Source organism: Oncorhynchus mykiss, chromosome 18, assembly GCF_013265735.2.
Source record: "Oncorhynchus mykiss isolate Arlee chromosome 18, USDA_OmykA_1.1, whole genome shotgun sequence".
Taxonomy (NCBI): domain Eukaryota; kingdom Metazoa; phylum Chordata; class Actinopteri; order Salmoniformes; family Salmonidae; genus Oncorhynchus; species Oncorhynchus mykiss.
Genome location: NC_048582.1, coordinates 6,558,899 through 6,573,898, shown reverse-complemented (window position 1 = coordinate 6,573,898; position 15,000 = coordinate 6,558,899). Strand labels below are relative to the sequence as shown.

At 44.0% G+C, this 15,000-nt stretch overlaps 1 protein-coding gene across 7 annotated transcripts in view; it reads right to left on the bottom strand.

The window, feature by feature from the left end:
• Positions 1-290: 290 nt before the first annotated feature.
• Positions 291-15,000, bottom strand: part of LOC110514219 (vacuolar protein sorting-associated protein 8 homolog) — an 80,206-nt gene continuing 65,496 nt past the window's right edge. For all 7 annotated transcript variants that reach the window (XM_036951489.1, XM_036951494.1, XM_036951491.1 and 4 more), the window contains 4 exons: positions 11,909-11,989; positions 4,273-4,442; positions 3,357-3,528; positions 291-420 (listed from right to left, as the gene is read on the bottom strand). In XM_036951489.1, the coding sequence (XP_036807384.1) occupies positions 349-420; positions 3,357-3,528; positions 4,273-4,442; positions 11,909-11,989 (495 nt within the window). In that variant the 3' untranslated portion in view covers positions 291-348. The remainder of the gene's footprint in view (positions 421-3,356; positions 3,529-4,272; positions 4,443-11,908; positions 11,990-15,000) is intronic.

Genomic DNA, 15,000 nt, shown 5'->3' with positions numbered 1-15,000 from the left:
AGAGACAGAGAGAGAGAGAGAGAGAGAGAGAAAGGAGAGAGTAAGCGAGAGAGGAGAGAGAGAGAGAGAGAGAGAAAGGAGAGAGTAAGCGAGAGAGGAGAGAGAGAGAGAGAGAGAGAGAGAAAGGAGAGAGTAAGCGAGAGAGGAGAGAGAGAGAAAGACAAGAGATTTTTGTATTGTTTATATTTCACTTTTGTTTATTATCTACTTCACTTGCTACAGGCAATGTAAACATGTTTCCCATGACAATAAAACCCTTAAATTGAATTTAAATTGAGAGAAACAGACAGACAGAGAGAGAGAGAGAGAGAGAGTGTAAGACAGACAGATGGGCTGTCTGGATGCTACCTATGAGAGGTTACCCACAACAGTCCTTACCTTTTTCCCATCTTCCCCTGCTTCCCTGGACATCACGTTGGTCTAAAACAACAAGAGAGGTGACCATCAGAAAACAGAATGAAGTGACAGAAAGATGGAGAGAGGAAGAGAGCTCTGTGTGTTGCTTCTCTAAAGGTTATCTAGCAGGACAGTTGTCTAGTTGTGTGTCGCTTCTCTAACGGTTATCTAGCGGGACAGTTGTCTAGTTGTGTGTTGCTTCTCTAAAGGTTATCTAGCGGGACAGTTGTCTAGTTGTGTGTTGCTTCTCTAAAGGTTATCTAGCAGGACAGTTGTCTAGTTGTGTGTTGCTTCTCTAAAGGTTATCTAGCAGGACAGTTGTCTAGTTGTGTGTTGCTTCTCTAAAGGTTACAGTTGAAGTCAGAAGTTTACATACACTTAGGTTGGAGTCATTAAAACTCGTTTTTCAACCACTCTTCAACTTCAACTTGTTTACAGACAGATTATTTAACTTATAATTCACTGCATCACAATTCCAGTGGGTCAGAAGTTTACATACACTAAGTTGACTGTGCCTTTAAACAGCTTGGAAAATTCCAGAAAACGATGTCATGGCTTTAGAAGCTTCTGATAGGCATCATTTGAGTCAATTGGGGGTGTACCTGTGGATGTATTTCAAGGCCTACCTTCAAACTCAGTGCCTCTTTGCTTGACACCATGGGGAAATCAAAAGCAATCAGCCAAGACCTCAGAAAATAAATTGTGGACCTCCACAAGTCTGGTTCATCCTTGGGAGCAATTTCCAAACGCCTGAAGGTACCACGTACATCTGTACAAACAATAGCATGTAAGTACAAACACCATGGGACCACGCAGCCGTCATACCACTCAGGAAGGAGACGTGTTCTGTCTCCTAGAGATGAACATACTTTGTTGTGAAAAGTGCAAATCAATCCCAGAACAACAGCAAAGGACCCTGTGAAGATGCTGGAGGAAAAGTATCTGTATCCACAGTAAAACGAGTCTTATATCGACATAACCTGAAAGGTCGCTCAGCAAGGAAGAAGCCACTGCTCCAAAACCGCCATAAAAATGCCAGACTACGGTTTGCAACTGCACATGGGGACAAAGATCGTACTTTTTGGAGAAATGTCCTCTGGTCTGATGAAACAAAAATATAACTGTTTGGCCGTAATGACCATCGTTATGTTTGGAGGAAAGGTGGAGGCTTGCAAGCTGAAGAACACCATCCCAACCGTGAAGCACGGTGCTTTGCTGCAGGAGGGCCAGGTGCACTTCACAAAATAGATGGCATCATGAGGGAGGAACATTATGTGGATATATTGAAGCAACATCTCAAGACATCAGTCAGGAAGTTAAAGCTTGGTCACAAATGGGTATTCCAAATGGACAATGACCCCAAGCATACTTCCAAAGTTGTGGCAAAATGGCTTAAGGACAACAAAGTCAAAGTATTGGAGTGGCCATCACAAAGCCCTGACCTCAATCCTATAGAAAATTTGTTGGCAGAACTGAAAAAGCGTGGTCCTACAAAAAGGAGGCCTACAAACCTGACTCAGTTACACCAGCTCTGTCAGGAGGAAGGGCCAACATTCACCCAACTTATTGTGGGAAGCTTGTGGAAGGCTACCTGAAGCGTTTGACCCAAGTTTAAAAATTTTTTTTTTTATGGCAGCAGGGGCAGTATTGAGTAGCTTGGATGAAAAAGTGCCCATTGTAAACGGCCAGCTCCTCAGTCTCATTTGCTAATATATACATATTATTATTAGTATTGGATAGAAAACAATCTAAAGTTTCCAAAACTGTCAAAATATGGTCTGTGAGTATAACAGAACTGATTTTGCAGGTGAAACCCTGAGGAAAATCAAAACAGGAAGTGGCTTCTATTTTGAAAACTCCATGTTCCATAGCCTCCCTTTGCTGGATTTAAAGGGATATGAACCAGATTCCTTTTCCTATCGCTTTCTCAAGGTGTCAACAGTCTTCAGACATAGGTTCAGGCTTTTATTTTGAAAAATGAGCCAGAACGATAACATGGCGTCAAGTGGTCACATAACTTTTGCTCGCGCAACAGAATTTGGACAGCCATTGTTTTCCCCTCTCCTACTGTGAAAGACATGTGCGGTTGATATTATATCAATTATATATTTTAAAAACAACCTGAGGATTGATTATAAAAAACGTTTGACATGTTTCTGTGGACATTATGGAAACTATTTGGAATTTTCGTCTGCGTTGTCGTGACCGCTCTTTCCTGTGGATTTCTGAACATAACGCGACAAACAAACGGGGCTATTGTGGATCTCAAAAATAATCTTTATGGAACAAAAGGAACATTTGTTGTGTAACTGGGAGTCTCGTGAGTGAAAACATACGAAGATCATCAAAGGTAAACTATTAATTTGATTGCTTTTCTGATTTTCGTGACCGAGCTACCTGACGCTAAGTGTACTTAATGTTTTGTCGTGCGATCGATAAACTTACACAAACGCTTGGATTGCTTTTGCCGTAAAGCATCATTTCAAAATCTGAGACGACAGGTGGATTAACAAAAGGCTAAACTGTGTTTTCCTATATTGCACTTGTGATTTCATGAATAGTAATATTTATAGTCATATTTATTGTATGTAGCGCTATGCTTTTCAGCGGTCGTTGATGACACTTATCCCGATATCGGGATTGCAGCCATAACAAGTTAAAGGCAATGCTACCAAATACTAATTGATTGTATGTAAAACTTCTGACTTTACCAAAATTGGGTTTGTTTTCTAATTCTTTGTGGCTCTGTGTAATCTGAGGGAAATATGTGTCTCTAATATGGTCATAGATTTGGCAGCAGGTCAGGAAGTGCAGCTCAGTTTCCACCTCATTTTGTGGGCAGTGTGCACATAGCCTGTCTCTCCCCTCTCACGAGCAGCTACTATAAAATGACACACAACCAACCAACCAACCCCATTAACAGGTCTGAGGTCATATTCTGTGTGATGTCACTGACTGACCTGTGCGAGGGAGGTGCTTCGCCCCCTCCCGGTCTCCGTGGTGACCCTGTCCCCGCCCCTCCCTCTCTGTGAGGAGATACACTTGTAGCAGCTCCAGACCTGCAGCAACCTGGGCTCCGCGTGGCCACTCCCCTTCCTCTGCAGACACTGGCAGTGGTACAGGTGGCCGCAGCTACACACACACACACACACAAGGTGTTAACAGCATTACCGTGTGTAGAGCCTCCACTACAGCACCAGCCTGGGAAATGTTCAGTGAGGTGACAGGTTCAGAACATTGTACTGTAAACAGATCTGACACCATTCCTCCTCTATCAGAACATTGTACTGTAAACAGATCTGACACCATTCATTCTCTATCAGAACATTGTACTGTAAACAGATCTGACACCATTCATCCTCCATCAGAACATTGTACTGTAAAAATATCTGACACCATTCCTCCTCTATCAGAACATTGCACTGTAAACAGATCTGACACCATTCATCCTCCATCACAACATTGTACTGTAAAAATATCTGACACCATTCATCCTTTATCAGAACATCGTACTGTAAACAGATCTGACACCATTCATCCTCTATCAGAACATTGTACTGTAAACAGATCTGACACCATTCATCCTCTATCAGAACATTGTACTGTAAACAGATCTGACACCTTTCATCCTCTATCAGAACATTGTACTGAGAGTGTTGTGGTGATGACCTGAATATGATGATGTCATGACAGCGGTGGTAGAGAACCCCACGTGGATGTGAGTGTTGCGGTGATGACCTGAATATGATGATGTCATGACAGCGGTGGTAGAGAACCCCACGTGGATGTGAGTGTTGCGGTGATGACCTGAATATGATGATGTCATGACAGCGGTGGTAGAGAACCCCACGTGGATGTGAGTGTTGCGGTGATGACCTGAATATGATGATGTCATCTGGGCTGTCCTGACGTCTCCTGTACTGCTGCAGGCAGATGTTACAGTGGTCCTGACGGGGGTGGAGCCCCCTGCTGACCGCCGCTCGCAGGTGAGACAGGGACCAGTGGAGGTCATGGTTCAACAGACTGGTGGTCGTCTCCAGTAACGTCTGGGGGAGGGGAGAGAACCATTTTATTTACTGTATCCTGGTCCCAGATCAGTTTGTGCTCTGGACAAATGTTTGAAAGAGACCAGCTAGATTTACTGTTCTCCTCCCCTGGAAATAATTTCTCACAGAATCAAACATTCACACAAAATCTCAGTCATCCTCTCTAGTCTCTCAGCATGTTAAATAGTACTGTACAACCCACCAGTCATCCTCTCTAGTCTCTCATGTTAAATAGTACTGTACAACCCACCAGTCATCCTCTAGTCTCTCATGTTAAATAGTACTGTACAACCCACCAGTCATCCTCTAGTCTCTCATGTTAAATAGTACTGTACAACCCACCAGTCATCCTCTAGTCTCTAATGTTAAATAGTACTGTACAACCCACCAGTCATCCTCTAGTCTCTCATGTTAAATAGTACTGTACAACCCACCAGTCATCCTCTCTAGTCTCTCATGTTAAATAGTACTGTACAACCCACCAGTCATCCTCTCTAGTCTCTCATGTTAAATAGTACTGTACAACCCACCAGTCATCCTCTAGTCTCTCATGTTAAATAGTACTGTACAACCCACCAGTCATCCTCTCTAGTCTCATGTTAAATAGTACTGTACAACCCACCAGTCATCCTCTCTAGTCTCATGTTAAATAGTACTGTACAACCCACCAGTCATCCTCTCTAGTCTCATGTTAAATAGTACTGTACAACCCACCAGTCATCCTCTCTAGTCTATCATGTTAAATAGTACTGTACAACCCACCAGTCATCCTCTCTAGTCTCTCATGTTAAATAGTACTGTACAACCCACAAGTCATCCTCTCTAGTCTCTCATGTTAAATAGTACTATACAACCCACCAGTCATCCTCTAGTCTCTCATGTTAAATAGTACTGTACAACCCACCAGTCATCCTCTCTAGTCTCTCATGTTAAATAGTACTGTACAACCCACCAGTCATCCTCTCTAGTCTCTCATGTTAAATAGTACTGTACAACCCACCAGTCATCCTCTAGTCTCTCATGTTAAATAGTACTGTACAACCCACCAGTCATCCTCTCTAGTCTCATGTTAAATAGTACTGTACAACCCACCAGTCATCCTCTAGTCTCTCATGTTAAATAGTACTGTACAACCCACCAGTCATCCTCTAGTCTCTCATGTTAAATAGTACTGTACAACCCACCAGTCATCCTCTCTAGTCTCATGTTAAATAGTACTGTACAACCCACCAGTCATCCTCTCTAGTCTCTCATGTTAAATAGTACTGTACAACCCACCAGTCATCCTCTCTAGTCTCTCATGTTAAATAGTACTGTACAACCCACCAGTCATCCTCTCTAGTCTCTCATGTTAAATAGTACTATACAACCCACCAGTCATCCTCTAGTCTCTCATGTTAAATAGTACTGTACAACCCACCAGTCATCCTCTAGTCTCATGTTAAATAGTACTGTACAACCCACCAGTCATCCTCTCTAGTCTCATGTTAAATAGTACTGTACAACCCACCAGTCATCCTCTCTAGTCTCATGTTAAATAGTACTGTACAACCCACCAGTCATCCTCTCTAGTCTCATGTTAAATAGTACTGTACAACCCACCAGTCATCCTCTCTAGTCTCATGTTAAATAGTACTGTACAACCCACCAGTCATCCTCTCTAGTCTCTCATGTTAAATAGTACTATACAACCCACCAGTCATCCTCTAGTCTCTCATGTTAAATAGTACTGTACAACCCACCAGTCATCCTCTACTCTCTCATGTTAAATAGTACTGTACAACCCACCAGTCATCCTCTCTAGTCTCTCATGTTAAATAGTACTGTACAACCCACCAGTCATCCTCTAGTCTCTCATGTTAAATAGTACTGTACAACCCACCAGTCATCCTCTCTAGTCTCTCATGTTAAATAGTACTGTACAACCCACCAGTCATCCTCTCTAGTCTCTCATGTTAAATAGTACTATACAACCCACCAGTCATCCTCTAGTCTCTCATGTTAAATAGTACTGTACAACCCACCAGTCATCCTCTCTAGTCTCATGTTAAATATTACTGTACAACACACCAGTCATCCTCTCTAGTCTCATGTTAAATAGTACTGTACAACCCACCAGTCATCCTCTAGTCTCTCATGTTAAATAGTACTGTACAACCCACCAGTCATCCTCTCTAGTCTCATGTTAAATATTACTGTACAACCCACCAGTCATCCTCTCTAGTCTCTCAGCATGTTAAATAGTACTGTACAACCCACCAGTCATCCTCTCTAGTCTCTCATGTTAAATAGTACTGTACAACCCACCAGTCATCCTCTCTAGTCTCTCATGTTAAATAGTACTGTACAACCCACCAGTCATCCTCTCTAGTCTCTCATGTTAAATAGTACTGTACAACCCACCAGTCATCCTCTCTAGTCTCATGTTAAATAGTACTGTACAACCCACCAGTCATCCTCTCTAGTCTCATGTTAAATAGTACTGTACAACCCACCAGTCATCCTCTAGTCTCTCATGTTAAATAGTACTGTACAACCCACCAGTCATCCTCTCTAGTCTCATGTTAAATAGTACTGTACAACCCACCAGTCATCCTCTCTAGTCTCTCATGTTAAATAGTACTGTACAACCCACCAGTCATCCTCTAGTCTCTCATGTTAAATAGTACTGTACAACCCACCAGTCATCCTCTCTAGTCTCTCATGTTAAATAGTACTGTACAACCCACCAGTCATCCTCTCTAGTCTCGCATGTTACATAGTACTGTACAACCCACCAGTCATCCTCTCTAGTCTCTCATGTTAAATAGTACTATACAACCCACCAGTCATCCTCTACTCTCTCATGTTAAATAGTACTGTACAACCCACCAGTCATCCTCTAGTCTCTCATGTTAAATAGTACTGTACAACCCACCAGTCATCCTCTCTAGTCTCTCATGTTAAATAGTACTGTACAACCCACCAGTCATCCTCTCTAGTCTCGCATGTTACATAGTACTGTACAACCCACCAGTCATCCTCTAGTCTCTCATGTTAAATAGTACTGTACAACCCACCAGTCATCCTCTAGTCTCTCATGTTAAATAGTACTGTACAACCCACCAGTCATCCTCTCTAGTCTCTCATGTTAATTAGTACTGTACAACCCACCAGTCATCCTCTAGTCTCTCATGTTAAATAGTACTGTACAACCCACCAGTCATCCTCTAGTCTCTCATGTTAAATAGTTCTGTACAACCCACCAGTCATCCTCTCTAGTCTCTCATGTTAAATAGTACTGTACAACCCACCAGTCATCCTCTCTAGTCTCTCATGTTAAATAGTACTGTACAACCCACTAGTCATCCTCTAGTCTCTCATGTTAAATAGTACTGTACAACCCACCAGTCATCCTCTAGTCTCTCATGTTAAATAGTACTGTACAACCCACCAGTCATCCTCTCTAGTCTCATGTTAAATAGTACTGTACAACCCACCAGTCATCCTCTAGTCTCATGTTAAATAGTACTGTACAACCCACCAGTCATCCTCTCTAGTCTCATGTTAAATAGTACTGTACAACCCACCAGTCATCCTCTCTAGTCTCATGTTAAATAGTACTGTACAACCCACCAGTCATCCTCTAGTCTCTCATGTTAAATAGTTCTGTACAACCCACCAGTAATCCTCTCTAGTCTCTCATGTTAAATAGTACTGTACAACCCACCAGTCATCCTCTAGTCTCTCATGTTAAATAGTACTGTACAACCCACCAGTCATCCTCTCTAGTCTCTCATGTTAAATAGTACTGTACAACCCACCAGTCATCCTCTCTAGTCTCATGTTAAATAGTACTGTACAACCCACCAGTCATCCTCTCTAGTCTCTCATGTTAAATAGTACTGTACAACCCACCAGTCATCCTCTCTAGTCTCATGTTAAATAGTACTGTACAACCCACCAGTCATCCTCTCTAGTCTCATGTTAAATAGTACTGTACAACCCACCAGTCATCCTCTCTAGTCTCTCATGTTAAATAGTACTGTACAACCCACCAGTCATCCTCTCTAGTCTCTCATGTTAAATAGTACTGTACAACCCACCAGTCATCCTCTCTAGTCTCTCATGTTAAATAGTACTGTACAACCCACCAGTCATCCTCTCTAGTCTCTCATGCTAAATAGTACTGTACAACCCACCAGTCATCCTCTAGTCTCTCATGTTAAATAGTACTGTACAACCCACCAGTCATCCTCTACTCTCTCAGCATGTTAAATAGTAGTGGAGGCCTCAGGGAGGGAGAGAGGAGGCCTGGCATGGACACAGTACCACTCAACTTCACACAGCTCTATTTCACTGCCATTTGGGAAGCTGAGAGCTATTCACTTATCCTCCTATGGACTGTCCTGTCATTTCATGTCAGAGAAGACTGGAGGAAAGGAAGGGGGGAGGGAGTAGGGAGGAGAGAGAGAAAAATAGGGAGGAGAGGAAATAGGAAAAGATGGAGAGGAGAGGAAAGAGGAGAGAGGACAGGAAAAGAATGAGGAGAGGAAGAAAGGAGAGGAAAAGGAGAAGAGGAAAGAGTAAAAGGGAGATGAGAGCAGAGGAGAGCAGAGAGGAGGGAGAGTAGAGAGAGGAGGGAGAGTAGAGAGAGGAGAGAGAGGAGAGAGGAGAGAGATGAGGGAGAGAGGAGAAAAAGATGAGGGAGCGGAGAGAGAGAGAGGAGGGAGAGTAGAGAGAGGAAACAGAGGGAGAGTAGAGAGAGAGGAGAGAGAGGAGGGAGAGTAGAGAGAGAGGAGGGAGAGTAGAGAGAGAGGAGGGAGAGTAGAGAGAGAGGAGAGAGAGGAGAGAGAGGAAGGAGAGAAAGAGAAGGGAGAGAGGAGAGGAGAGAGATGAGGGAGAGAGGAGAAAAAGATGAGGGAGCGGAGAGAGAGCGGAGGGAAAGAGGGGGAGAGGGGAGGGAGAGGAGAGAGAGAGGAGGGAAAGAGGAAAAGAGGGAAGAGGAGAGAGAGAGGAGGGAGAGAGAGGAGAGAGGAGGGAGAGAGAGGAGAGAGAGGAGGGAGAGTAGAGAGAGAGGAGGGAGAGTAGAGAGAGAGGAGGGAGAGTAGAGAGAGAGGAGGGAGAGTAGAGAGAGAGGAGAGAGAGTAGAGAGAGAGGAAGGAGAGAAAGAGAAGGGAGCGAGGAGAGGAGAGAGATGAGGGAGAGAGGAGAAAAAGATGAGGGAGCGGAGAGAGAGAGGAGGGAGAGAGGAGGGAAAGAGGAAAAGAGGGGAGGGAGAGGAGAGAGAGAGGAGGGAAAGGAAAAGAGGGAAGAGGAGAGGGAGAGGAGAGAGAGAGGAGGGAAAGAGTAAAAGAGAGAAGAGGGGAGGGAGAGGAAAAAGGTCTAAGGAACGCTTGTCCCTATGTACTGTAGTGAACTACATTTCACTAGTGCACTATAAAGGGAATAGGGTGCCATATGGGACTCAAGAAGAGGAGAGATATGGGGGGAAAGTAGCTTTAGCCTCAGAGGCAAAGTCAGGCATTTCATCCCTCTGTGAATTCAACCAGTTCTGCCTGAGTGAGCTGGAGAGAAACGTGTGTGTGCTACTTGTTTCACATCGTTTCATCAGCTCTCTGGCAGACTGTGTAGTTGTGGTGTGTGTGTGTGTGTGTGTGTGTGTGTGTGTATCTGAACAACCGTACATCTGTTCAGTACCAGTCAAACGTTTGGACACACCCACTCATTCAAGGGTTTTTCTTTATTTTGACTATTTTCTACATTGTAGAATAATAGTGAAGACATCAAAACTATGAAATAACACAAATGGAATCATGTAGTAACCCAAAAAGTGTTAAACAAATCTAAATATATTTTATATTTGAGATTCTTCAAAGTAGCCACCCTTTGCCTTGATGACAGCCTTACACACTCTTGGTGCATATATACACTACTATTCAAAAGTTTGGGGTCACTCAGAAATATGTTTTAGAAAGAAAAGCACATATTTGGTCCATTCTAGGCAGAGTTCCTCTCTCCAGTGTCTGTGTTCTTTTGCCTCTTAATCTTTCCTTTTTATTGGCCAGTCTGAGACATGGCTTTTTATTGGCCAGTCTGAGATATGGCTTTTTATTGGCCAGTCTGAGACAAGGCTTTTTATTGGCCAGTCTGAGATATGGCTTTTTATTGGCCAGTCTGAGATATGGCTTTTTATTGGCCAGTCTGAGACAAGGCTTTTTATTGGCCAGTCTGAGATATGGCTTTTTATTGGCCAGTCTGAGATATGGCTTTTTATTGGCCAGTCTAAGATAAGGCTTTTATTGGCCAGTCTGAGACATGGCTTTTTATTGGCCAGTCTGAGACATGGCTTTTTATTGGCCAGTCTGAGACATGGCTTTTTATTGGCCAGTCTGAGATATGGCTTTTTATTGGCCAGTCTAAGATAAGGCTTTTTATTGGCCAGTCTGAGACATGGCTTTTTATTGGCCAGTCTGAGACATGGCTTTTTATTGGCCAGTCGGACAGTTTGAACCTGTAATAATCAAACCTGTAACCTGTAATAAAAACTCAACTAGTCTAAAGGCCAGTTTTATTGCTTCTTTAAATCAGAACAACTGTTTTCAGCTGTGCTAACATAATTGCAAAGGGGTTTTCTAATGATCAATTAGCATTTTAAAATTATAAACTTGGATTAGCTAACACAACGTGCTATTGGAACACAGGAGTGATGGTTGCTGATAATGGGCCTCTGCACACCTATGTAGATATTCTATTAAAAATCTGCCGTTTCCAGCTACAATAGTAATTTACAACATTAACAATGTCTACACTGTATTTCTGATCAATTTGATGGGCAAAAAAAGTGCTTTCTTTCAAAAACAAGGACATTTCTAAGTGACACCAAACTGTTGAACGGTAGTGTAGATGTGTGCTAAGACTGAGCTACAGCTTGGCTCCAGGAGACACTGCACTGCACCAGTACAGACACACACACTGCCTACACACACACACTACCAACACACACACACACACAAACCCTACCTACACACACACTACCTACACACACACACACTACACTAAATAATCTGACATGGGAGAGAGGGGCTGATGAATCTGGAGCCTTAACAAGTGTTAATTAATCCAGCTCCATCTGGGCAGGACACACACTATCAACAGAGAGTCTGACGCACACACACACACACACACAAAGACACACACAAAGACACACACAAAGACACACACTATCAACAGAGAGTCTGACGCACACGCAAAGACACACGCAAAGACACACACAAAGACACACACGGACACCTTGTATGAGCAGGATACAGACTAATCAACACTGAGTGTGAGTAGAGAGGCGTCTGGAAACACACGCTGCAATTAACACCAAGCCCCACTAGGGTTTAGCTTCAGTCGTCTCTCTCACACACACACCCTTCTGTAAGTTAACGAGACACACACACACCCTTCTGTAAGTTAACAACAGACACACACACAGTTACCTGTTCATAGTTGAAGGTCTCCAGCATACCCAGAATAAGGCCTTGTATCTCAGCCAACTTTCCTTTACCATACACAGGGTCCTGAGAGAGAGAGAGGGAGGGGGGGAGAGAGAGAGAATCAGAGAGAGAGAGAGAGAGAGAGAGAGAGAGAGAGAGAGAGAGAGGGGAGAGAGGGAGAGAGGGAGAGAGAGAGGGGGGAGAGAGGGAGAGAGAGAGAGAGAGAGAGAGAGAGAGAGAGAGACACACAGAAAGAGAGAGCGAGAGAGAGAGAGAGAGACACACACAGAAAGAGAGAGAGAGAGAGAGATTACAGATTACACAGATCCACAAAGAATTCGAACACAAATCCAATGTTGATAAACTCTCATATCTACTGGGTGAAATTCCACAGTGTGACATCACAGCAGCAAGATTTGTGACCTGTTGCCACGAGAAAAGGGCAACCAGTGAAGAACACACACCATTGTAAATACAACCCATATTTATGCTTATTTATTTTATCTTGTGTCCTTTAACTATTTGTACATTGTTAAAAACACTGTATATATGTAATATGACATTTGTAATGTCTTTATTGTTTTGAAACCTCTGTATGTGTAATGTTTACTGTTAATTTTTATTGTTTATTTCACTTTATATATTATCTACCTCACTTGCTTTGGCAATGTTAACACATGTTTCCCATGCCAATAAAGCCCTTGAATTGAATTGAGTCATTGAGTAGGGATTGTGTTGCTGTTAGTCTCTGAGAGATACTGCTGCCCACCAAGGGACACATCACATGACCACTTTAACCTCCCACCAGCACACACACAGCATGACTAACACACACACACACACACACACACAGCATGACTAACACACACACACACACAGCATGACTAACACACACTTAACATAATGAAAGAGAATAGGAACACACACACACAGCATGACTAACACACACACACACACACACAGCATGACTAACACACACACACACAGCATGACTAACACACACTTAACATAATGAAAGAGAATAGGCACACACACACACACACACACACACACACACACACACACACACACACACACACACACACACACACACACACACACACACTGAACATAAGGAAAGAGAATAGGAACACACACACACACACACACACACAGAATGACTAACACACACTTAACATAAGGAAAGAGAATAGGAATAGGTTAGTGGTCCTCTGAGAGGTCAGGGGTCCTCTGTGAGGAGGTCAGTGGTCCTCCGTGAGGTGGTCAGGGGTCCTCTGTGAGGTGGTATGGGGTCCTCCGTGAGGAGGTCAGGGGTCCTCCGTGAGGAGGTTAGGGGTCCTCTGTGAGGAGGTTAGCGGTCCTCTGTGAGGAGGTCAGTGTGTGAGGAGGTTAGTGGTCCTCTGTGAGGAGGTTAGTGATCCCCCGTGAGGAGGTCAGTGGTCCTCTGTGAGGAGGTCTGCGTTCCTCCGTGAGGTGGTTAGCGGTCCTCTGTGAGGAGGTCAGTGTGTGAGGAGGTTAGTGGTCCTCTGTGAGGACCAGGTTAGTGATCCCCCGTGAGGAGGTCAGTGGTCCTCTGTGAGGAGGTCAGCGGTTCTCCGTGAGGAGGTCAGGGGTCCTCCGTGAGGAGGTCAGCGTTCCATCCGTGATGAGGTTAGTGGTCCTCTGTGAGGAGGTCAGCGGTCCTCTGTGAGGTGGTCAGCGGTCCTCTGTGAGGTGGTCAGGGGTCCTCCGTGAGGAGGTTAGGGGTCCTCTGTGAGGAGGTTAGCGGTCCTCTGTGAGGAGGTCAGTGTGTGAGGAGGTTAGTGGTCCTCTGTGAGGAGGTTAGTGATCCCCCGTGAGGAGGTCAGTGGTCCTCTGTGAGGAGGTCTGCGTTCCTCCGTGAGGAGGTTAGCGGTCCTCTGTGAGGAGGTCAGTGTGTGAGGAGGTTAGTGGTCCTCTGTGAGGAGGTTAGTGATCCCCCGTGAGGAGGTCAGCGGTCCTCCGTGAGGAGGTCAGCGGTCCATCCGTGATGAGGTTAGTGGTCCTCTGTGAGGTGTCAGCGGTCCTCTGTGAGGTGGTCAGCGGTCCTCCGTGAGGAGGTTAGTGAACCTCCGTGAGGAGGTTAGTGAACCTCCGTGAGGAGGTTAGTGGTCCTCCGTGAGGAGGTCAGCGTTCCTCTGTGAGGAGGTTAGTGGTGTGTTAGTAATCACTGTTCAGCCTGCTGACATCACTCATTTAGACCAAAGCAGGGAAAAAGTATTCTTAAATATACTTCAAATACGAGATGTACTTGTGTAGTATATCTGAAGTATACTATACACACACTATAATTACACTGAAACTTTTTTCAGTCTTTTAATAGACTATATGTTCACTATTATTACACTGAAACACACATTAAAAGTGTACTGAATTTCATACGCTTTAAATGTAATTCAGTATATTCATTCAAAATACACTGACAAGGATCCTCCAGCTCATTCAACACCTGATTTACTTAAAAGACAGATCTAAACAGGTGTTTCCAGGTAAGACATCACATGGCACAAGGTCTCTACTGCTCCTCAAGTAAGGAGACCGATGACATCACAGGTTCTCTACTGCTCCTCAAGTAAGGAGACAGATGACATCACAGGTTCTCTACTGCTCCTCAAGCAAAGAGATAGATGACATCACAGATTTATAATATGTTGTTCTTCATATTAAAGCTTATTTAAATGTTATGATGCTCATTTTCCTACTGAATGTTTTTTTAATGTTCATTTATCACTGTAATGTGAACAACTAAAGTGCAAAATGGCAGTTGTCAAAGCCGTTCCTTGTAAAGCATCAACCCACTGAGAAGATCAGTGGCAACAGACTGCCGGTAGGAAGTCACCACAGTGGGAGGCCGTTCCTTGTAAAGCATCAACCCACTGAGAAGATCGGTGGCAACAGACTGCCGGTAGGAAGTCACCACAGTGGGAGGCCGTTCCTTGTAAAGCATCAACCCACTGAGAAGATCAGTGGCAACAGACTGCCGGTAGGAAGTCACCACAGTGGGAGGCCGTTCCTTGTAAAGCATCAACCCACTGAGAAGATCGGTGGCAACAGACTGCCGGTAGGAAGTCACCACA